Consider the following 24,882-nt stretch of genomic DNA (forward strand, 5'->3'; position numbering starts at 1 on the left):
GCACGGCCTGCGGCGGAGAGACTCCCTCCCTACCCCATTCACCCGGAGGTGGGACAAGGCGGCTGCGCCCTTCCCGGCCGAATGAAGCTGCATTTCCCCGGAGGCGGGGTCTGTGCAGCCCTGCCGGCTCAGCCCGAGGCGTGAAGGGCCTGAGGCTGGTCGACCTGCCTTCTCCTGGGCTTGAGGCCGGAAGCCGTCCGTGGACTTCTGGGCCCCGCGGCGGGGGGCGGGGGTCTGGAGGTCGCGTTGCCTGACCTCGGGCTTAACACCCGGAATACTGCGTCCCCCCAGGCTCCACCTCCATTTGGGACACCCGACTGTGTGGGTCGGAAAAGGCCCTTCACCGTCTCTGGACCTAGGTCGTCTCATCAGTAAAATAGGGTTAAAGGGAGACCTCAAGGGAGAACGCGGCGTACCACGGTGAATGAACGTACGCTCCGACTGAACTCTGCCTGTTTAAGGATCAGTTCTAGAAATCCTTCTCAGCCACGCTTTCCCTGAATCCGCAGTGGAGCTTTTCATTTCCCTGCAGCTAACTCGGCCGCACTTATCCCGCATTTTATCTCTTTCTACCTTTTATTTCTTCCTTTCCCTTTCTACCTCACGGGTCTCTAGATGAGGTGCTGTGAATAGGACTTAAGTTGAATATTTGATCTCCCACTCCCCAGCACAGCTTACCCAGCAGTGATTCTCGGCCCGGCCTGCGCAATTGGATCGCCTTGGAGCACCTAAAAAAATACTGGTGCTTGGGCCCTACCCCAAACCAATTCAACCAAAATCTCCAACAGTGGACCTGTGTGTCGGTATCGTTGTTTTGTTTTGTTTTGCAGAGCTCTCCAGTTGAGTCAGGATTGAGAATTACAGCCCAAGAGGCTCTTGTCTTTTCAGGCCAAAGTGGTTGACCTCTGTGAAGGCTTTCTGGCTATGGAAAAATTTTCCTCCTTGCTTAGGCCAAGGGCAACAAAACTCCTAATTAGTAGAAGCCTGCTGTAGTTCATCTAAGTTCCAGCCAGAGGGGAAAATGGAGTTGGATCTAGAGACAATGCCGAAATGGCATCATTCTTGGCGCCTGTAAGTACACTATTCTGTATTTGGGCTAGTGGTCTCTTCTCATTCCCAGTCTTGCCATTACTACTTTTCTCCCAGAAAAAGAATTGGTAGCAGAGTGTAGAGTGGGTCTGATGGGGGGAAAAAGTCACTGGAGATTTGTATTAAAATAATCCCTTGTGTGACAGTGATTCACTGTGACCAAAGGTGAACTGATTGAATTTTTTGGACCTCAGGTTTCTTATCTTTAAAATGAGCATAATAATGTCATACATCTGGCAGAGCTGTTGCAAGGATAAGAAACAATGTCTTGGAAATTGGAAAATACTTTGTAAACTGTAAATTACTATAAGGCATCTTATTAAAAAAAAACAGTGGATGTGGGTGATAACAGGGAACTTGTATAAAAAAGAGAAGGGATCCACCGTGTATTAGGCACCTAATAAATGTCAACCCCTAGGCTGAGTCTGTTTACAAGTGCTTGTTCTTCGAATCCTCATGACAATCTTGAGGTGGTAGTTGGAGTTAAGTATTTAGAGACATTGGGTAATTACCACAAGGTTATTTTCCAAGAGTGAAATTATAAAAAATTATAATGTAATTGATGAATCTGGGCATCTGCAGATATGGCAAATATCAAAAGTGCTGAGAAAATTTAAAGGACACCCAACTTGGGCTTCCCTGGTGGCGCAGTGGTTGAGAGTCCGCCTGCCAATGCAGGGGACACGGGTTCGTGCTCCGGTCCGGGAAGATCCCACATGCCACGGAGCGGCTGGGCCCGTGAGCCATGGCCGCTGAGCCTGTGCTCCATAACGGGAGAGGCCACAACGATGAGAGGCCCGCGTACCGCAAAAAAAAAAGAAAAAGGACACCCGACTCCAATCAGGCTATAAGGTGATTTCAGGTTTTGGGGTATGAGGCCACATAGTATAGCTGAAAAAGCATGGTCTATGTGTCTGATGTGCCTGAAGTTAGCATAATTTAATGAGCATCTACTATGTGTCATGTGCTGGGAATACAGTGGTGAACAAGATATACCTTTATAGAGCTTACAGAGGAGGCAATCAAGGAACATACAAGCAATTATAATGTAGGGATAAAATTTACAAATAGGGGAAGCACAGAATACTATGGAAGCACATGGAGTGGCTCCTAATCCAGTCTAGGGGGTCTAAGGGAAGTCTTTCTGAAGAAAATGTTCCAGACAGAAGGCCCAGAACTGTGTGGTTTGAATACAGAATAAGGTTGTGAATATAATAATGAGGTTGGAGAAGGGGTAGAAGACTAATCATGAAGGGCCTTACAGCCCATATTAAGGAGTTTGGGCTAAAACCCAAGGCTACTGGATTTAAATGGAAGGAAAATGGATGACGGGCTTTAGGCACGAAAGTGGAAAGAGGTGGTGATGACATGATCTATTGCATTCTAGAAGGATCACTCTGGCTGGTTGTAGACTGGATTGGAAAATGGAAAGATTAGAAGTATGAAACTCGTAGGCAAGGAGATTAAGATGTAGCCAGAGAGGTAGGGGAAAAACCAGGAGTATGGTGTCAATGTAAGCCAAAATAAGAGTATTTCAAGACAGGAGTGGCAACAGTGTTACATACTGCTTCCAGGTCGAGGAAGATAAGGACTGAAAATATTTACAAGGTTTATAATCAAGGAAGTCCTGGGTGACCTTGGTAAAAGCAACCTCATTGGCATGGGAGTTAGAGGCAGAGCAGAAATATTGGGATACAAATGGAAAAATTTGTTGTGGAAGCACAGAATTACCTAACCCTATGAGTTAGGTCTGAGTCTGAGAGAATAGAGAAGGCTTCCTAAGGAAAGTACTCAAGGACAAATAGGAGTTAGCCAGATGAAGAGGCAGAAAAGGAAAATCGAGGCAGAGAACACCACATGTGCTACACGTACTTTGGGGGCACTAAACATAACTATTGACTCTGGGAAGTTTCTTCACTCATATTTCTCATCTCTAAAATGGGAATGATAATATTGACAGTCCTTATCTCACAATATCATTCACTCCCCCCCTCGTTAAAGCATCACAGTACTTTCATATTTTAAGAAAATGCATTTAATCTCTCTCTAGAAACAGTGCACTGATTTTACAAATGTCCACATTTGGTTTTAGTTCACCAAGATGGTGTCGGTACAATTAGTGAGATGCAGCTCACCACCCTTTGCCTCTGGAAGAGAAACCAGACTGCAAAGGGGACCGAGTACAGAAGCTAATGGAACTCAGAAGGACAAGACAAAAAAGCGTAAATGGTGAGTGTGACCCAACATTCTAACATGCCTGTTACATCAAATATGGTCACTTGGGGGTGTTCAGAGGAAGACAAACAAGGAAAGTTCATTTGCATACAACGTGATGGAGTTTGCAAACCAGTAGCTCACCCCACATCAACAACAGTTTGTATAGAACAAAATGCTATTTTAAAACACATGGTTTGCACAGATATTTGTTTTCTCTTGTAATTTTTGTAAAAAAGTATCAAAACCTTCACGTCTTTAAATATATATATACATATACAGGTGGCTTTTTAAAATTACTCTTTATAGCACAAAGTGTTTGCAAATGCAGAGGATTTCTGCTGATTCTTGACTATGTACACGGTGCATAGCCTGAATGAACAAAGCTTCCTGATTTCTTATATTAACTGAAAATTTGAAGCTGTAATTCCTCCACCTCTAAGTTCTCCATATCCTGAAAATCCCCAATACCCTAAAAATAGTGTGAGAAGATTCTGATACTCTATCTTCATGCATTGCCAGGAAAAGAAATTATTTACTCTGAAGCATTTAACTGATAACTCATTTATATCTTGTAAAATGATGAGTGTATAGCAGGTGTGAGGGAGTGGGGTAGAGAGGCTCACATTCCTGTGCTCTCTCTCCATTCCCCCTAGCACCCGACTGGGCAGTGCTTGGGGCCCCCTCTGCAGACCCCACGTCTTCAAAATTTCCAGTTTTCTTTTTCACCGTTGAGAAAATCCCAGAGGTTCTTGACAACATGGAATCCTTCTGTGAAAATCCCACTGCCCTTCTATCAAGTCTTCATTGACCGTATCAAAAAACTTCAACTCAAATTTATGAAAAGCAGTCACTGTTTCCCTTTGGCCACAGGAAAGCTTGAGGGTGAAGACTGTCATGTCTGCAAAGTGCTGGCAACACATTCTGATCCATTTTCCATGATGCACTTGGTGCTTTATACACAGTAAATGACCAAGAAATGTTTCATTAATTGAATCAGAAACTAAATAGAGTATTCTATAAAGTGCTTACATTGAACCTGTCTTTCCATCCAGCCTCGTTTCTTGCTAAGTCTCCCTTGAGCCTTTTGCTCATTACAATGAATTACATGCAGTTCCTTAAGATGCCCATGCTGTTTCATGCTTCTGTGTCTTAGCTCAGTGTGTCCTCTGCCTGAAGCAGCTTGGATACCCCTACTTAATTTCTAAGACTTAGCTTAGGGCCATTTTTCCTACAATGCCTTTCTTGACCCCATTCTTACAACTTTGTAAACTAATAGTACCCCCCAAAATATCTATTCCTTTTTTTTTGTTTCCACATGTCTTCCTCTAATTGCTTCTGTGAGTTCTGTCAGGACAGAAGGTGTTTGACTGACCTGTACATCCACAGTACCTGGCACTTAGTTGGTACCTAGCAGATAGTTTCAGTGGATGAATATACATATTGCAATCACACAGAATTGGAGGGATGAAAAGTACTTATTGCTATACATTTAAATACGATCTCATTCTGAGGTTACAGTTTACCTCAATCTGTTTTATATGTAATCATGCTATCAAGAGTAAATAAATAAAATTTTAGTTTTCCTCATTTCTGGAAGGATATTTCTGCCAGTGCTTTCAAAATTCCACCAGAAAGATAGGCCATGAGATAGGCAGCAGGTTTGATACAATGTTCGGGCAGCCCAAAGTAGTCTCCTGGAAAAGGCAAGCGAGGAAAAGGGCTGGGACTAGTTTCTTTTACACATATAAAAAAATGTCTGATAAATTTTCTGCCCTTCAGGCCTTATCTCTAAGCTTCCTTCCAGCTCTGTAGTCCAATGACTCTGTGATCCATTATTGGCTGTAGGTATATGATGACGCAGGGGCAAAAGGCCACAGAAGTGCAACTGTACCTCAAAACGCATCCAAGCATAGAGAAGAATGAACGTGACTCCTCAGATTTCATCTCATTTACTGCCATCCAACACATGAGTATTCCACAGTTTTTTGTAGGTTGCTTCCGTAACTGTCTCTTCCAAACTGCAGTTGTAGCATATTCAGGAAACATGGATGTCTCTCCGAAAGTTGTGTTTCATCATCATTTTGATATCTCAGGCTGAATCATCCTGACCCTATTCATTATTTTTTTCTGTGAAGGACAGGATCTGACTAAAAGTTTAGAAACTATGCATTAGTCACTATTATCATTTCCCCAGGAAATTCTATTTCTTTGGAGGCAGGTTACAGAAAAAGTTGCTTGTTTTGTGTAAATTTCAGTGCTTTTCACTTTCATGATTTTTCTTCAGTCAAAAATAATTTTACTTTCCATTCTTGAAAGAATAGTAGTAAGTGATTAAGCTCTATAGGAGTTGGCCACCTGTTCTTACAATTCTGTTTGGTTTTGGTCATTCTAGATCAATTGCATATACCCTCTCAATGAATGTTTCAGGACTATCAACACATGTATATCATGAAGAAACTGCTTGCTTATGCAAAGCTTAGTGCCCAGGCTCCAGAATACAGTTATTTTCTCAGAAGACAGGAGACCATGAGTGATGTAGAGAAAGGTCCTAGGAACAGGGTGACAGAACCCCAGAATGTCTGCCTGGAAATTCAGAGGGTATCAAGCTGGTGAGACATCCAAGCTTCACAGAGTTGGGGGCAGCTGGGGAGTAGAAGGGGAGGAATTTGCTTAAAAGTGTCAAGTTCCAGGTATGTTAAGGTTAGATACATGTCCTCTGCTCCTACTTAAACCAAACACTTCCATGTCACACCTTGTCCCTGGTTGTCCAGTGGGAGTGAAGTGGCAGAACAGCAGAGTTAAGACCACACCTTGGATAAGAGCCAACGGGGACTGAATTCCTTCTGGGACTGTAGGATTATCTTTTCAATGGTAGACCCCACAAAAAGAAAAGTGCACTTCTCCCTGCCTCCCCCAAGGCCCAGGAAAAGCAAAGTAAGTGTCCACAATGAAAAAAAAAAATCTATACATATACCCAGAGTTTCTCCTTTTATTTACAAAGCAGTAAACCAAATCCCTGTGTGAACATATATATCCAATATACTGTAGTATTGTGTACGCCGTTTCCCCCTCAAACAGGACTTTAGGTTTCGCCACTTTTTCTGATTTAAGCCAAATATTAGTTTCATCTATGTGAACACATGATGGCAACGAACCTATGTATCACTTTAAATTGTTTTCTCCACGTAAAGGAAATGGTAGAGAGAAAGGGGAAGGGAGAAATAGAGATGTAACAAAACCTGTTCCTCCATCCTCATCCTCAACCCATAGCATACTCAGAGGTCAGTGCCTGAGCCAGTCCCAACAGTAAACTTGGGCTGTTCAAGAAACATCTCCATTTAGCTCTCTATAAGTAAGGATGGCACCCTCAGTGTGCTTCAGAGGAAACAGTGAATTCAACCCAAGTGTCCTAAAAGAAAATGAAGTTACTTGAAATGCTGAACTTTAAAACAAGGAGTAGCCAAGGTTCAGGCATGTTCTCACCTGAGCTCGCGGGAACTTTGGGTACTGTGTGAAGTCTGTACACTGGCTTTAGCCACAGAAGAGAACCACAGTAGCCACGGGTGAGCTGAGGGCCTTTTGCTGACTGATTGGAATCCCAAGAACAGTCAGAGGCAGAAAAGATCTACCTCTCCCCACTGCATGTTTGCACAAACCATGGTATCTCTTTTCTGATCCAAATTTCCAAAGGCTTCTCTGAAAACTACAGATAACCCTTCTTGTGGACTGTTTTAAAATATATTTATCTTTATGTATCTGAACAACAGCCATAGGTGTGCCTCTTCTCTACAGATTTTTCTTTCTCACTCACATACACACATAAACATAAATGCACACAGAGTCCAGGTGGTAGGCCAATCATACCAAAAATAAATACTCTCACCTCTGTAAATTACTTATAGAACTAATCTTATTTTTGAAATATGTTAATAAATAATCTAAATGGGAGAGGGAGTTGAAGTGTTTTCTTCGTTTTACTTATGTTGATGGATAGCCACAAAGCATAATCATTCTATTTACAAAAAAAAAACCTCTGAAACCTAAAAAAGCCCCCCAAAACCAAATACCCTCTGTAAATATAATTTTTAAATGATGAGTAAGCTACTGTACCATCGGCCCCATTTGGTTATGTACATCACGTTAGTCACTCAGCAGTAGCTATTCCATGAATTCCTCATGGGTAGTGCAACCAGTTAAAAAGTGTATAAAACATTATACATATAAAAACTCTCACATCCTTTGGATGTTTGCAGTTCATCATAACTTTGTGGTTACCTTTCCGCAATATAAATTAAAAAAAATTACACACGCACACACACACACAGACACACGGACTCATGTACAGAAACCCTTCCATCCAGGCATACACCATCCAGGGTGTAGTGCATGGGACTGAATTCCGTGAGGCACGAAGGGAGTGGTCCCATCCTCAGGGCAGTCCATCATCTTCAAGGCTTAATGCCACTCGCTGGGGGAGACAGAGCAAAGAAATCATCATTAGACCCACTGGAGCTATTTATTAGATCACAAGGTACCAGAAATTCTATTACTTTATAGGCAGTAGCTCACATACTCTTCAAGAAGCTACCTCAGAAGACACGTTTGTCATATTTATTTTACAGATGAGAAAACTGAGACTCAACGAGCTTAAACAGCATTTGTCCTGGATCATATAGCAAGCGGGTGAACTCAATTTGAACCCAGATCTGTATGAATCGAGAGCTATAGCTTTTTTCATTATTCTGTTCTGCCTCTGTAAAGAGGAGGGCTGTGGAGATCTAAACTTTCTCCATCCTCCCTTACAGGATTTTAGGTTTGCTTAACTTCAGTGGGTTAGCTTTGGCAAATGTTTAATCCCAGGCCATTAGCTACTTGTCTCTAGCACGCTAGTCACAATCAGGAAGGTTGCACCCCTCCCAACTAATTATCCAGAATTGGAAGGCAGTGGAGATCAATTAAGTTTAATCCCACTTTCCCTCTCCCCAACTTTCTAGTCATTAGGTACTAGACTTCCCTCTGCCACAAATGGCTGACCACCCACTAACCCTTGAGCCAGTCTATTCCATTGTGGACAGTGGACTTAAGTTCTTTCCTATATTGTCATGAAATCTGCTTCTTTATATCTTCCGACGTTCCCTGATTCTCTCTCTTAGACTCAGAGAGTTCTACACAGACAACACTTGAAATTTTCAGTGTTTGTGTTCCCTTCCCTTCCTTCTGAGTGTTTTCTTCTCCAGGCTACACATCTAGCTTCCCCAACCTGGTCCCGATATAATGCTGTGTCCCACTCTTCCATTTCCTGGATACCCTCCTTCGGATAGACCCCATTGTTTCAAGATCTTTCTCATCGCTATATGAATTTGAGCTAGCCACTTCACGTCTCTGAGCCTCGGTTTCATCATGTTCAATGGGAGTACTAATAGGACCTACCTCATAGGGTTGTTGGGAAATCAAATGGGATCATGTATGTAGGGTGCTTAATGTAGTACCTAACACACATGGGGTCCAGAGTATTCTAAATCAACCTAACCAGCATAAGATAGAACCAGACTAGCATTTCCCGTCTCTGAACATTCTATAAACAATAAAAAGTAACTCCACTGCCTTTCAAATCACCTTTGGATTATTTGTGGTTTTGCATGAATGTCATGGCCTTGCTCCACTAGACTATCTTTTTCTAGTCTGTGACCCTCCCACTCTCCTCAAGATAGATCTCTAGGCCAAAGTCAGGTCCTAGCAGTGATGGTGGAGCTACCTGAGAAGGGGACAGGGGAGAGAACAGGCTGTTGAGAATACTGATTTCCACCTTCAAGGCCATATACCCTGAGAAATAGTGGAAAGAGCATGGGCTTTTGTGTACATACAGATAGGAGTTTCAATCCTGGTTCTACCACTTCCTAGTTGTGATCCTAGGTAAGTTATTCAATTTCTCTGAGTCTCAGTTTCCTCATCTGCAAAATGGGGTTAACAATATCAAGTATATAGGTTCCTGTAAAGACTAAACAAGAAAATACATGTAAAACACTGAGTAGCGTCTGATACACAGTAGGTTCTTACTAAATGTCAATATCCTCACTCTCCTACTCTATTTCTCTGCAGTTGGCAGGAGCTTAATTCTTCAGGCCTTAGATTCATCAGGAATAGCTCCTCCTGAGTGGTTGTTTCCTTCTGTGGAAACAATGACACTTTACATGTGCAGAGCGCTTTATAACTCACAAAGCACTCTCACATGTGCTATCTCACTTGGACTTTATAAACTTAGGCAGCAGAGAGAATGGGGGTTATTATTCCCATTTTACAAATAAAAGTAATCAGAAAGAAGGGACTGAGATCACAGAGCTGTGGAATAGTGAAACTGGGAGTCATCTCCACTCTAAGCTCAACATTTCTTCCACTGTGCCCCCTCTGATCTTTAAAAATTGGTTAAGCAACTGTCTGCTTGGATTGGCCAAGGTTAAGGACCCTCAAGGCCATCTGCTAACGCTCCTCACTTGCTTGACCTCATTTCCCACGTCTCCCCTTCACGAGCAATTAGCTTCAGCAGCAATTCTGTCTGTCCTGCCCCGTACTCAGTCATTTCTTCCACATGCCATTTCCTTGGTCTGCAACTAACCCATCTTTCATCTTTGCCCCGACACCCAACTCACAGTTTGCAGCCTTCTAGAACCAGAAAGCCTTCTAGGATTGACTGCACCTGCCTGGTTCATGCCCTCGCTCATCAGCCCCTCAGACTCAGAGTGGCACTGCCCTACCTTGCACTTGACGACAGGCAGCTCGGAAAGAGGGTTCTTCGGGAGTTGGTGCAGCTGTGACCTTGGTTCCCCCGGCAAGACAAAAAGCTCCTTGAGGGCGGGGGCTGGGTCTTCCATTTCTCTGGTCTCCCCAAGACAGGGCTCTGCCCACAGTGGGTGATCAAAGCTGCTGATTGCCTGACAGGGGGATGGACTGGATGACCTATGAGGTCACACCCAGCCCCGACTCCGCTATACAACCATGACATGTGCTCCAGCCACTTTGTGGTCCTTGATCCCCCAACAAGCCATGCCCTGTCGTGCCTCTCAGCCTTTGCACATGCTTCTTTCTGGAATGCCACTTTCCTCCTTCTCTACGTGGAAGACTGCTATGAATCTTCCAAGGACACAGTTCTTCTGTCACCTTTGTTGATGTTTCCATAGCACTGGTTCAACAAATACTTACTGGGAGCCAAATATGCTGTGCTAGGCACCAGGGAAACATTAATCAGACAATCTTGCCCTCAAGGAGCTCACGTTCTAGCGGGGAGACCAATGAGTAAAAAGATAAGTAGACTATAGTGTGACAGGTGCTGTGATGGAGAGAGGTGGTGAGAGAACAGAGAAACCAGGGAAAGCTTCCTAGAAGAGGGGACCCTTGAGCTTCCACCATGGCACTCAGCACACAGCTGTTCAATAGCCAGTGACCCTCTAACTCCCCCACCAGCTCCCTGGGAGCAAGTACATCCCTTCTTTACTTTTGAACACTTGGTATCTTATGTGGTACTTGGCACATAACTGGTATACATTGTTCACTGAAATGAATGCATTTGAACTGAATGGCCACAGTTGCCTTTCTAGGCCAAAGGTTCTGAAAACGTATTCAGCACAAAGACAGGCCTCTTTCCTCCAGGAAGAGCCTCTAGGTACAAGGTGGTCCTGATACCCTTCTATCCCAACCACCTACCCCAGCATTCCTGTGTCCCCAGGGCCTAGAACAGTGCCTGGCACATGGTAGGTTATTGATAAATGTCTAAAGGAGGGAAGGAGGGAGGGAGGGAGGGAAAGAAGGAAGGAAGGAGGGAAGGAGGGAAAGAAGGGAGGAAGGGAGGGAAGGAAGAAGGGAGGAAAGGAAGGAAGGAATTCTTCCAGCAAGGAACACTTACTGCTGGATAGACATGGCCAATCTGAGCAGCCCTCCCTATGTGGAGCTCATCCTCATCCTCTTCTTCTGTCGTTTTCCTGTATACAGGGTTGTCGAAATTCATGCTTTTGGTGTTCTTCCGCTTCCAGTTTCTCCAGATCAGGTAGCCACTCATGCACAGCAGGGCTATAACCACTGGAGGAAGAGATACGTTACAGTGGATCTCCAGCAGGCTCCAGCCCGTTGCCCAGACATCAGTGCATTTCTCGCCACCTCTCCAGCTTGGCTGCCCCTTGTTCCCAGGCTCTGTTTCTGCATATTCTTTTTCTGCTGCTGGGAAGCCCTTCTCCTAGCTCTTCGTTCATTAACTACTCATCCTTCAAGATCCAGCTCAAAAGTGAAGACTTTCTCAACCTCTCACGGTACAGTCAGTTGTTCCCTCACGTGTGTTCCCAGACCACAGTGTTGTACTTCATATATGTGTACCCCCAACTAGACTGGGCTCTTTGAAGGCAGGGACCGTGCCTCCTTTCTGCCCAGTAGCGAGTAGGTGCTCAGTAACATGCTGAGTGAGTGAGTGAATTTCTTCACCACACTCTTGCCCTAATACTGCTACTTCCCTGGATTTCTCTAAGAAACCATTCTCTCCCAGAAGTGGAGGGTGGAGGGTGGAGGGTGGAGGGTTTCTTTCCACAGCTGGGGCTCTGCAAGAAGAGGAGCATCTCTAGAAGGGAACACAGCAGGGAAACACAGGTTCTGAGTTAAAATAAATGGATATATTAATGAGTAAAGGAGGAAGTTCTCAGATAGAGCCGGGAGAAAATGGGGCAAGCAGCTTCACGAGATAGTAAGCAGTCACCGTGAGCATTCAAGTGGAGGCTGGGTGATAGCTATCTAGGATGCTATAGAGGGGGTTTCTACAATACTTTGGTAAGATTATAATAATCAATAATAACTGATATACATAAAGATAAGAACAGGGCAAGGATGTCTGTTATCGCTGCTAGTATTTGTTGTCCCAGAGATCTAGCTATGCAGTGAGACCAAATAAAGAATTGAAGGGCACACGTGGGAAAGGGAGAAATCAAACTGTCATTAACAGATATTGTATGCTTGGAAAATCTTAGAAAAGCAGATGAAAAACTATTAGAAATGATTTTAGTTCATCAAGAATCAACAGAAAAAAATCAATAGCTTTCTTATTAATCAGCAATAAACAATTAGAAAATGGATGGAATAAGAAAATATTCATAATAGCCCAACAAAAAACTATAAAATACTTGGGATAACCCAATAAGGAATGTGCAAGTCCTATGTGACCTATGCAATTCTACTGAAGGCCATAAAAGAAGGCTCAAATAAATAGAGAGATATGTCATGTTCCTCGATGGGAAGGTTCAATGTTGTAAAAATAGAAATTCTCCCCGCATCAATTTATATACCCAAGGCATAAGATTCCATCATAAGTTTTATAGAATTAACAAGATGATTCTAAAGTTCACTTAGAAGAGAAATTGAATAAAAATAACGAAGAAAATGTTCCAAGATTAATAATACCCTATTAGACATTAAAACAAATCATAAATTTGTGTTTCGAGTATATAGGAATAGTATATAGGAATTGGTGGAGAATAAACAGCCTAAAAGCAGATCAAAGCATGTATAGGCATATAGTTTACAATAAGATGACAATTCAAGTCAGAAGGAAAAGATGGACTATTCAATAATGGTCTTGTGAAAACTAGACAAGCATGTAGAAAAAAATACTTAAATCACTACCTCTTGCTGCATTCTAAATTCCAAATGGATTAATAATTGATACTAAAAAATGCTTAAAATAGTAGAAAAATATATAGAGAGATATTTTAATAATTTAGAATGAGGCAGACCTTCCTAAGCAAGACACAAAGCCCAGAAGTCATAATGTAGATTAACAGATCTGATACTTAAACATTTTTAATTCATGCATAAACAAATTCTAAAAATCAAGTGGCAGGATGGGAGAAATGATTTGTAACATATATTACAAAGGTTTAACATTAATGATGTATAAATATTTCTACAAATAAGTAAGAATAAGACAAGGAACCAATAGAAAAATAAGAAGAGACTGTGAATAGGCAATTCATAAAGGATGAAATGTAAATGGCCAATACGCTTGTGAAAAGATACTCTGCCTCCCAGGGAAATATCAGGGAAAGAATATTCATCTTTCAGCCCTCAGATAAGCAGAAATTTAAAATAATGATTCTATTAGGGCAGGTTACATCAGGGAGACAGCATACACATGCCCTTCTATGGAGCAGAGTATGGCAGGAGAGGAGTTGATTTCTCTTTCACTAAACAATGCTGAGTATTTTCCACTTTACTCAAAATGAGCCTGGAATAGTTTCACCATCATCTTTACTAATAAAGCCTTTCAAGGCCAATTCGAATGCCACCTTCTTTAGAAGTGCCACTCCCTCTCCTCCACAGAGCGTCGGGTCTCTATTACAGCACCTTATAATATGTAGTAACACCTCTCTTGTATCACCTTTTTTATGATTAAGTCTTACTAAAAACTCTTTTTTTTTTTTTTTTGCAGTATGCGGGCCTCTCGCTGTTGTGGCCTCTCCCGTTGCGGGGCACAGGCTCCGGACGCGCAAGCTCAGTGGCCATGGCTCACAGGCCCAGCCGCTCCGCGGCATGTGGGATCTTCCCGGACCGGGGCACGAACCCGTGTCCCCTGCATCGGCAGGCGGACTCTCAACCACTGCGCCACCAGGGAAGCCCCAAACTGAAAGCTCTTAAAGTCTTTTCTCTTTTTCTTCCCTGGATCCTTGGCGCCTCGCACAGTCCCTTGGATGGTGTTGAAGTTTTTAAAACATTCACTCGCTAACTCACCACCATATTGGGGATTCTTAGGATAAAAGGGCCAAGTCCTTATCCTTGAGGTACTACACATGGGCAAGTAAGGGAGATAAAACGATGAATGGACAATCGCAATTCAAAGATCCGACCAAGAGAAGAGACTGGTATGAGAGACAGGATGTGCAGGACACTAAGTGAATATCAGGGTAAGAGAGAATGAATCAGCCCACATGGCTCTCTGTGAGGTTTAACCAAATGTTATATTCTGGCCATATTCCAAACCCACCCCACTCCCGCCCTCCCATGCCATCCCCATTCCTGGCTTTGCCCATGTTGTCTTCACCTGCTTGGGTTGCTCTTGATCCTTCTTCACTTGGCTGATTTGGCTCAAATAACTTTTCCACTAGGAACCCTCCCCTGTCCGCTTCCTTCCTCTCCCAATTCCAAGATAAGTGCCTCCTCAGCACTTCTACTGAACTGCATATGGCTTCATTTTAGGACTTACCATGTCAGAATCAAATTATCTGTGTTATGTGTGTCTCTCCAACAAGTCTATAAACTTTTGGAGGACAAGAACCATGTCTTACTTATTTTTAATCACCTTCCCTCCTCTTATCACAGAATCTGGTACATCATAGCTGCTTGATAAATGTTTGTTGAAAATGAAACAGAAAGCAAGCAAGATAGCACGATCAATTAAAGGAATGGCAAGCAGCTCTATGAATTTTTTTTAATGTATGTTTTTTCTACTCATTAATTTGACAAATACTTTATTTCCTCCCCTGTGCCAGACACTGCTAAGAGCTGGGGAGAGTGGCGAGCAAGAGAGACACCAGACCTGTCCCCGTGGAGCCTACAGTTTGGCTTCACGTGGCTGGTGTGTAGAGTATCCGTGAGGGGTAGTGGGGGAAATATGTGGATAGTTGTCTGGGGCCAGGTCCTGAAGAGCCTGGTGTGCCAAGCTAAGAAACCAAACTAAATCAGGACTGGGAGGTGTGCAGGAAGGCGGCCAGGGCAGAAAAAGTCAGTGAGAGAGGTCCCTGTGCTAAGCGCTCTATCCTTCCAGTGCTTTTACCCAGACCTCGGGCAGGGTCTCTCTCTTCTCACCAGTGACTTGGGGCCACACTCACCCATAGGCACAATGATCCCAATGACAGCAGCAGTGACGGTTGAGCCCATCTTGCCACTTTCATTCCCATCTGCAAAACACAAACATTAGCAGAACGACGCTCCATCACTGTGAGTCCCAAGTCCCTGCTGGCCTCAAGCAGTAAAAACTACCCAACTGCTTCTTGCCCCCGTTCCAAAATGGTGATCCCGGCTACTGCTTAATAATTTCGTCTTCCCAGATCTTATCAGGACAGAGGTCATCTCCATTTCACAGATGAGGAAACTGAGTCTTCTTGGGGTTTGGGGGACCCACAGAGAAGTGGCAGAGCTGGGATTCAAACCCAGGATTTGTGACCTAAATCCCTTACCCTTTCCACAGTATTTGGGTGGTAGGAAGCTCGGGGCTGAGCCCTTAGGTCTTTATGTTGCTGGCTACCTGGGGCAATTGCCTTTTTCAGCCAGTATCTGTTGTTTTGTCTCTCTTATTTCTGGTGGTCTGTCTGTCCATCTGCATCATCAGTTTTTTTTTTTTAAATAAATTTATTTATTTTTATTTTTGGCTGTGTTGGGTCTTCGTTTCTGTGTGAGGGCTTTCTCTAGTTGCGGCGAGCGGGGGCCACTCTTCATCGCATTGCGTGGGCCTCTCACTATCATGGCCTCTCTTGTTGTGGAGCACAGGCTCCAGACGCGCAGGCTCAGTAGGTGTGGCTCACGGGCCCAGTTGCTCCGCGGCATGTGGGATCTTCCCAGACCAGGGCGCGAACCCGTGTCCCCTGCATTGGCTGGCAGATTCTCAACCACTGCGCCACCAGGGAAGCCCCTGTCAGTTTATTTTTAATGAGTAATTAAAATGAGACACAGTATAGCATAGTGGAATCCAGAGCACAGGCTCCTGGGTCAGACTTCTAGGGTTCAAATCCTGACTCTACTACTTACTACTTCTGTGACCTTGGGCAAGTTGTTATATATTATAAATATTATATTTCTTTATCTTTAGAATGGGGATAATTATACACCTGCTTCCTAGGGATATTGTGAAGATTAAATGAGATAATTCATGTAAAATGCTTACTTAGCACAGTCTCTGGCACAGCCTTGCCTAGTTCAGACAGGCCAGGGAGTGGGGTAGGGGTTGTTGTGAGGCCTGAATAGGGTAGATAAAAGCACTTTCTAAACTGAAAAGTGCTTGGAAATTGTACTATATATATATATTTTTTAATTAATTTATTTATTTTGGGCTGTGTTGGGTCTTCGTTTCTGTGTGAGGGCTTTCTCTAGTTGTGGCAAGCGGGGGCCACTCTTCATCGCGATGCGCGGGCCTCTCACTATCGTGGCCTCTCTTGTTGCGGAGCACAGGCTCCAGACGCGCAGGCTCAGCAGTTGTGGCTCACGGGCCCAGTTGCTCCGCGGCATGTGGGATCTTCCCAGACCAGGGCTCGAACCTGTGTCCTCCGCGTTAGCAGGCAGACTCTCAACCACTGCGCCACCAGGGAAGCCCGTACTATATATTTTTAAAAGTAGGTTGTGCCATCTTTTCCACTCTCTTACACTCATCTTCATTATAACATCTGTACAGAACTTTTTAGTTTAAAAAGCAGTTTTCCCTTGGATCCTCATGACAGCCCTCTGAGGTGTGGAGAGGAGCTATCATTTGCTCCAAGAGAGGAGATGATTGTCTCCTGGAAACGGCCCAAATGCTATCCTCTCAGTGTGTCTGTTTCTCCAAGTTACTCCAAGGGAACCTAATTATTAAGGGGAGAAAAGAGCTGCACTGCTTACAAAGTTTACTGTGGAAATGCCGTTCTCCTCTCCCTCCGGGTCCCAAGCAAACACAGGACAGTGATATTAAAGCCTAGAGCGTGATGAAGCCAGTGGGGAGACCCCCTGGTTGGAGGCTCAGCCCAAGTGAAAGGAACTAGACTTCACACGCGACCCACCTGCCTCTCCGAACTTCAGGTTAAGCGCTCAACTCTGAAAGCGCTCCTGCTGGCAAGATGGGCCTGATTATTAAGGTGCTACCACGCTGCTTAGTTTCTGGGCCATGCACATATGGGAAAAAATTTAAAAGATAGTTTACCCTCTTAAATGAACTCCCCCAGCAGGTAACTCAATTTAAAAGGTATTTGCTGGTTAATGAGATAGAACATTTCTAGCAGTGACAATTACTGCTCCCGATGATTTAATAAGTGGTGAACTTAATTATTTTCATCCCAGGGTTTGCAGAGGCACTAACAGACCACAGTGAAGGATATCACTATATGGGGAACCTCCCGAGAGTGCTGAGAACTGAGACCAGGGCATTTGAAACTTCCAAATCTGAGGGATGCTCCCTCATACATGTCAGTAACGTGGGACACAGACACACTATCAGAGTCAGCAGAGGCTGTGTGCATGAGCACTTCTGTTTACACGGATGCCTCTGCTCTCGTGGCAACCTTGCGAAGCAGGTAGGGGAAGGGTTATTATTACCCTACTTTGTAGGTGAGGAAACTGAGGCTCAGAGATAGGAGGTAGCTTCCCTCGAGACCCTCTATAAGGTAGGAGCACCTGTGACTCCTAAATTGCGGGTTGGCACTCTTCCTCCCGCTGCTTCCTCCTTGTAGACAGCCACTATTTAGCTCTGGTATGACCACTTCTTCCCACAGCTCCCCCGATCCTGGCTTCCCTAGGACCCCCCCGCGTCATGAAAGAAGGCAGAACTCATTTCCTTACGGTGCTGGGAGTGGTTGCTGGTTGCAGGGCTTGGGGTAGACGGGTTGATGCTGGGAGCCCTGGGGACACTAACTGAGCTTGGGACCGCTGCTGCCAGGCTCGGTGTCTCTATGCTGTGGTTCTGGTAGGCGGGGCTGTGGACGGTGGTCCCAGGGGCTCTGGTGGTGTCGGCTACTGTCCTCGTTGTGGTGGAGGCTAACATTGTAGTTGAGGTAGACTGAGGTGCTGCGGGGGAAATATCATGAAGGTCACTGGACAAAGAATTTTGCTCTTTTAGTGCCTAAATTATTGCCTCGATGAAGTATACTTATGAACGCATCCTCATGGCTCAGCTCAAACTCCTTCCCTAATCCTACTGAATGGGCTATGAGTTTTACTTTAGCTGAATGCCAAGCATCTTGTCTGTGTTTATACTGCATTTCGATTTGATAAAGATGAGTCATTAGGACAATGCTATAGAATTAGGTGTGGGCAAGACCACGATAAAAGACTGGGAGGAGTGGAAATTATATAAATCTAGAAGGAGTTTGCATGTATACTGGTACACTCTTAGGTTCAAATTCTCACTCCACTTTAAACAATTGAACCTGGAGATCACGAATGCTACAGCAGACTTATATGCTCAAACAAAAGGCCTCGTGCCTCCATCGAGACTGGAGGATGGATGTAAACTTATATGGTTGAAGTATTAACTGACTGTTAGTCCCAATCATATCACAAGAGGGCTGCTAGATAGTGTGTTAAGTTCTGGGTGAGAAACAGGCAAGATCATAGTCACCTGCATATAAATAGTAATCAAAGCCATGGGGATCAAGGTTTCTTAATTTGAGGTCTTCAGGGGATTCCTGATCCCCCTGAAACTGAATTTAAAATGTTGTATGTGTATGTGCATTTTTCTCGGGAGTGAGAAGAGAAAGCCTTGGAGGGACCCTATGGGACACCAGCATTCAAGGTCGGTACAGAAGAGGAGCCTGCAAAAGGCAACAAGTAGCCAGAGAAGATGGAGGAAGACCAGGAGCTCATGGTTTTCCAGAAGTCGAGGAAAATTTCAGCAGATGGGGTCTGGCATTGCCAGGGGCCATCCCTCCCAGTAGCTCTGCTCACCTCGGTAGCACCTCTTCATGTCAGGGCCCAGTCGCATTGTGTCAGGACAGGCACAAGTGTACTTGGGGGAGTGGCTGGACATCTGAGGAGCAGGAAGGCACAGGTACTCACAGCCTCCATTGGGCTGGGCACTCAGCTCGCAGGCATCTGCAGCTAATGGCACAGAGAGAGATGGGGAGAGAGAGTACTGTGGCACAGACGGGATGTGCCAGGCTCTCCCTCCCCGACGCACGAGGCCCTTCCCACTCGGCTAAATCAAAACGATTTCTCTACTACTTTTACTGGGCACCTTCCTTCACTGTACCTGCTGTTTTATCCCCACTCTTTCTTCCTTTTTTTTTTTTAAACATCTTTATTGGAGTATAATTGCTTTACAACGGTGTGTTAGTTTCTGCTGTATAACAAAGTGAATCAGCTATACATATACATATGTCCCCATATCTCCTCCCTTTTGCGTCTCCCTCCCTCCCACCCTATCCCATCCCTCTAGGTGGTCACAAAGCACCGAGCTGATCTCCCTGTGCTATGCGGCTGCTTCCCACTAGCTATCTGTTTTACATTTGGTAGTGTACATATGTCCATGCCACTCTCTCCCTTCGTCCCAGCTTACCCTTCCCCCTCCCCGTGTCCTCAAGTCCATTCCCACACTTTCATTTAATGCTGATGACAACTCGGGGTGGGGGGGTGTTATGCCCAGGTTAACAGATAAAAGACTGTGGCTCAAAGAGAACAAACTTGTCAAAGCTATACCTCTAGTAATTTTGGAGACAATTTAAATTGAGGTCTGTTGGACTCCAAAGTCCATGTTTTTTCCTCCCTATGCCACATGCCGTATCTCTTTCTTATTTAAATTTCTAATCTAGAATCAGGCACCAACCTTATCTCCTTACCCCTTTTTGCTTTCCCACCTTCACCCTTCCCATTACAGTTAGAATGAGTATATCCTAGTGACAGAGGAAGGGACAATCTAATTGCAGGATTCCTGGCGTCTGTTGCCAACCAGCAAGCTGACTTACTGACGGCCCTAGGATACATTATAGCACTGCAAAGGACGAACAAATAGCAAATGAGAAGCAATGTGTTCCTTTATGGCAGAAGGAGCTCTGGAATCAGGCCTAAGTTTAGGCTTTAGCGCTACCACCTGCTAAGGTTATTTTACCCCTGTGAGCTACAGTTTCCTCAGCTGTTAGATGAGAACAGTGATATCCATACTTTGTAAGAATGGCAAAAATGGGACATTTGTATGTTTACTTATTTCAACCCAGCCTTAGTTCACCAAGAGCTTGAGGCAAAATGAAGTAAGTACGTGACAGCAGGGCAGTCCACCAATGACAGGGACTGTTGCCACTACTTCCGGGGATGCCGAGACGTGACATGCATGTGAATACAGCCTGCCTACTAGAGGGAGAGGATGTGGGCAGGGGACCTGGGACTGGGCAAGGCTCACCTCTTGGCTGCTTCAGCTCATGGAAGATGACAATGTCATGTGGGTTATTGAGGTTCTCAGCTAGGACGGAGATTTCCAGGCCATTGAGCCGATTTGCACTGAAAATGGCCTCATTCTCCAGGTCTGTCCAGAACACCTTGTCCTGTGGGGTACAAATACAGAGGATGGGAAGCCTAGAGCTTAAACCCATGACCTCAGCCTGAGGGCTTGGCCTCAAACCATAGTCACAGGAACTGCTCTGGCATCTCCCCTGAACTCTCTTGTCCACAGGTTCATAGCGGGACTCTCAGCTCTGATCTGTGGCATAGGCTCTGGTTCCCTTCTGTCTCAGAGGGTTATTCAGTGCTTTGGCCTGAAGGCTGCTCATTAACGCTGAGCTAGGCCTGCTTCCTGGAGTTCAGCAGAAACCAAGGTTGGGTCTCTGTAGCTGTTACCATTACTAGGGCCTGGGACCAAGACTGGAGAGGATGTATGATCTAGCAAGCACTGTCCCTATGGGGCCTCCTACAGCCTCTGGGTATACACGCATAAACATCCAACGGTTGGTCCACACAAGCCTAAATGTGTATCTGCAGGCAAGTCCACATTTATAGGTACAACCGTGCAGCCTCAGGTACAGATCTAGACACATACCCACATGCTCATCTACACACCCAAAGGCACACTTGTGCCTAAAATGAACTTGTCTAAGTACTGGTATGCATATTTACACTCGCAAGGACTAGCACATACAGGAATGCACATTTTTAAACAGACGCATTTACGTATACACAGGCATGTACACATACATGCCACATATATGTACAAGCACAAACACATGTGTCTGAACACACCTGTCTTTCGAAGCAGAGGCTGGACTTGGGAGCTGGAGCTTTGCCCACAATTTCAGAGCTGTGCTGGGTGATGTCACTCCAAGCAAATATTGCCAATGCCCACCACAAGCCGCTGTCCCCTTGCTTTCCCTCCCCTTGGTGGCAGAGTTAGTTTTGGGGAAGAGGTATGGGTGTGCGAGAACTTGGTCGCTTCTGGCTTCCTCATTCCCCAAGGAGAAAGGTTGTTAGGGTCAGAACACAGGAGGGTCTTGACTCTTCACCCTCCTGTGAGCTTCTTGAGGACGGGGATGATGTCTGATTCACTTCTATGACCCCAGGGTCCAGCAAAGGTCAGTGAGAGTGTGCTGAATTGAATGGCATCTCTCAGGCCATTTCCAATAGTAAATGATACTAAGGAAATGTATATTCCTTTTCCCTTTCTTTATTGGGTACCTTCTGTATACGTGGGTACAGTGCTGGGTGCTGAGGGTACCTGGTCTAGCAACTTACCTGTGGGAAGTGCTCTGAGGGAGGGGTCTTGGGGAGGAAGCACAGGAAAGGCTGCCAGGTGGACAAGGGGCTGCATAGCCTCTGTCTGCAGACAGCTCACATATTATGTACAAACAAGCCAGTCAGCTTCCCTGTCCCTTTGTTTCCACTTGGACGAGTCTCAGGGAGTCATCCTATTTGAACAGCCTTTCCTAGGCTTCAGCTTCCTGATGGGGCCATGCCTCCCCTCACGGAGCTCACCTCAAACACAGCTATCCCGAAAGGGTGGCTCAGGTAGTCAGGGGAGGAAATCAGCATCTTCCTGTTGCCTCCGCTGAAGTCAATGCTGGACAGCTGGTGCAGCTTGGAGTCCACCCAGTACAAGCGCTGGTTCAGCAAATCTTGAGCAGGAAAAAGGGACAAGGGGATCAGGTTGTGAGCCTGGGACCACAGCCTGGAATTCTGCTCCTCTGTGGCCCTTCCCTGCCCACATCTCCAGGCCGGGCCTCAGAAGGAGGCCAGCCCAGGGCAACCATCAGGAAACACAGGCAGTGGCACTATAAGGGGACACAGCAACAAGACCCATGGAGCCCCAGGCAGTGGTCAGCTCCAGGCGCTAGAACAGGCCCCCCAGTGGGGGAAGGCAGGGCTCACCCAGGGTGATTCCGTTGGGCCACTCAATACCGTCTGACACCAGTGTCTGCCGGTGCACACCGTTAAGCCCAGACTTCTCGATCTTAGCCTCGTACCCCCAGTCAGACCAATACACGAACCTAGAAGAGAGAAGAACCCAATGGGCTTCTTGTCAGGGGACGCGATTGGGATGGTGTGGGTCACAAGGGCTGAGCGACCCTCTGAATATTGAAGATTACGCTTAGTGAGGACTGGAAAGACCTCTGAAGTTCACGGGAGCCATCAAACCTTAGCATTGGCAGGCGTGTCGGTCTTCGCCTTATCTGAGTCCCTGGAGAAGCCTGTATTCCCAGAGTTCACCTGACCTCGGCTGAACAGCCTTTCAGCCCATCTGTCCCACTTCAGCAGCTCCAGCTACAGCCCTAGCGTGCCAGAGCAGGAAGGGAAGGGCCCTTTCAACCCTCTTACTTTCCTGGTTGACAGCGAAGAAAGCCGATGACCTAGCCAGGGTCACACAGCTAGAACTCTGTCCAGGGCTTCTCTCTCTTTTTTGTGGAACACTTATTGAGTATTTACTAGGTGAGTGGCCTCATCTCATGTACTTACAAATGCAGTAATCACTGCCCCTCTAATCCAATCCCTACAGAGCAGACAAAATGAGCTTCTAAAATGGAAATAAGCTGTCATTATCCTGTTTTTTGAAATTGAGATATAATTGACATATGACACTAGTTTCAGGTGTACAACATAATGATTTGATATTGCAAAATGAGCACCACAAGAAGTTAGTCAACATCCAGCACCACACAGAGCTACAATTTGTTTTTCTTGTGATAACTTTTAAGATCTATTACTCTCCAGTTTTTAAACTTTATGATGGTTTCTCCTATTGACCTTAAAATCAGATCCCAAATCCTTACCACATTCGACAGGGCTCTGCATGACTAGGTCCCTGCCTACCTCTGTGGCTGTCTCTCCTGCCACCACTGCCCGATTCCCTTACAAACCCCACACCCGCCGCCAGGGCTTCTCTTAGATCCTTCAGGGCACCAAGGCCTTCACACAGCCTTTGCCACCACTTGTTTGCCATTTAGAACGTCTTTTCAGTAGAGAACCTTCCTCCGACCCTCAATGTAAATAGGTTCTCCCTGTTATTGACTCTTAAAACACCCTGTTTTTTCCCTCCAGAGTGCTCACACCATCGGTTATTTACGTGTGCATTCGGTATGTGGCGTATTTGTTTACTGTCTGTTTTCCCCACTAGTCTATATGCTCCGCTGAGGGAAGGCTCCTCATCTGCCTTACTCCTCATTTTGTGCCTGGCAGGTAGCTCGTGTGTGGCCTATAGGCCTTATTTACTGTTTGTTGAACAAAGTAGCCTCACAATTACCCCAGGAGGGTATAATTATTAGTCCCATTTTACAGATGAGTAAACTGTGGCTCAGAGAGGCTGACTTCCCTAAGATCACGCTGTGAATAAGTAGTAAGGCCAGGCTTCAAATTTAAGTTCAAATTAAGTTGGACTCTAAAGCCCGTGTGCTTAACCCTCCCCAAAATGCCTCTGCTGAAACCTGGTGTCAAGCCAAGGCTGGCTCCAGGCTAGGGGGCTGCGTGGTTGTTCTGGATCCCTTCCATTTGCCACTTTGAATCCCATCGCCACTCTGCTCTGTATACCAAAAGGCTGGCGCATGTGGGAACCACATCAATGGGCTGGGCTCCCTAGCCGTCTGGCTTCCCGTTGTATTCAGCAAAATATCAGAGGGGGAAGGGGAGAGACTGAGGTCAGGATGTCTATTCCCCTAACTCCCCCCTACAAAGGTGCCTCCAGCTGGCTAATGCCCTAAAGGTGACCCTTTCTACCCCGCTCTTTCCTTCCCAACTCGGGTAACCCTCCCTGCTCCTGCCCCTCAGGCCTGTTAGCTGTTACTAGTCCAGGATAGTGCGTGAGACCTTACCCGCTCCTTTGTCAATAGTCCCTTTATTAACCGGCCTTAAATTATCTTAAAATGAGTGTGCAGTGGGTTTTCTGGTGGGACCCTGACCGAGCCACAATGGACCAGGAATGGGCTGGGTGTAACTATATGGTTTGGGGGACATGGCAGGTGCAGCCCCAGGTCTGTGTGATAGCAGACAGAGAACAGGGTTGAGGTGGAGGTTAAATGAGAGGACAGTTGTCTGCAGAGTGCCTGGATGCACCTGTGCTGCCTATTAAAGCGGCAGCTGTCGGTCACTTCCCAAGGCCACGCACAAAGGCCACGCACACCCTCTCAGGTGGCCAGCCTCACCCCCAGCTGCCCTCACTGGAAGAAGACGGTTTTCTTATCCCTGCTTAACAATTAAGGAAACAGCAGCAGGAAGAAGCTGGTGATCCTGGCAAACATGATATGATGCAGCTGCTTAAAAACCATGTCGTCTCAGGACATCCCCACTGAGGGAGATTCAGAACCCCTACCCCTGATATGGAGGCATGGGCAGAGCAGGGCAGCCTGGGTGGTGAGGGGCCCAGAGGCTGTGGGCCACAGGGATGGGGATGGAGGTGGGCAG

General features: G+C 45.6%; 1 protein-coding gene and 1 long non-coding RNA gene across 2 annotated transcripts in view; one reads left to right on the forward strand and one right to left on the reverse strand.

Annotated features, from left to right (window-relative positions):
- The first annotated feature begins 39 nt into the window (after positions 1-39).
- LOC112395856 (uncharacterized) lies at positions 40-5,135 on the forward strand. Its single transcript, XR_003002460.1, has 3 exons — positions 40-1,071; positions 3,182-3,318; positions 3,960-5,135. It is a non-coding gene; the product is annotated as an uncharacterized LOC112395856 (long non-coding RNA).
- A 2,154-nt stretch (positions 5,136-7,289) lies between these two features.
- The window catches only part of LRP8 (LDL receptor related protein 8), a 79,708-nt gene continuing 62,115 nt past the window's right edge, over positions 7,290-24,882 (reverse strand). The window contains exons 10-17 of the mRNA XM_024739253.1: positions 22,360-22,478; positions 21,967-22,106; positions 20,405-20,546; positions 18,958-19,110; positions 17,854-18,078; positions 15,162-15,230; positions 11,204-11,376; positions 7,290-7,774 (exon numbers count right to left, since the gene is read on the reverse strand). Of these exons, the coding sequence (XP_024595021.1) occupies positions 7,736-7,774; positions 11,204-11,376; positions 15,162-15,230; positions 17,854-18,078; positions 18,958-19,110; positions 20,405-20,546; positions 21,967-22,106; positions 22,360-22,478 (1,060 nt within the window). The 3' untranslated portion in view covers positions 7,290-7,735. The remainder of the gene's footprint in view (positions 7,775-11,203; positions 11,377-15,161; positions 15,231-17,853; positions 18,079-18,957; positions 19,111-20,404; positions 20,547-21,966; positions 22,107-22,359; positions 22,479-24,882) is intronic.

This window comes from Neophocaena asiaeorientalis, unplaced genomic scaffold, assembly GCF_003031525.2.
Source record: "Neophocaena asiaeorientalis asiaeorientalis breed wild unplaced genomic scaffold, Neophocaena_asiaeorientalis_V1.1 scaffold138, whole genome shotgun sequence".
Lineage (NCBI taxonomy): Eukaryota > Metazoa > Chordata > Mammalia > Artiodactyla > Phocoenidae > Neophocaena > Neophocaena asiaeorientalis.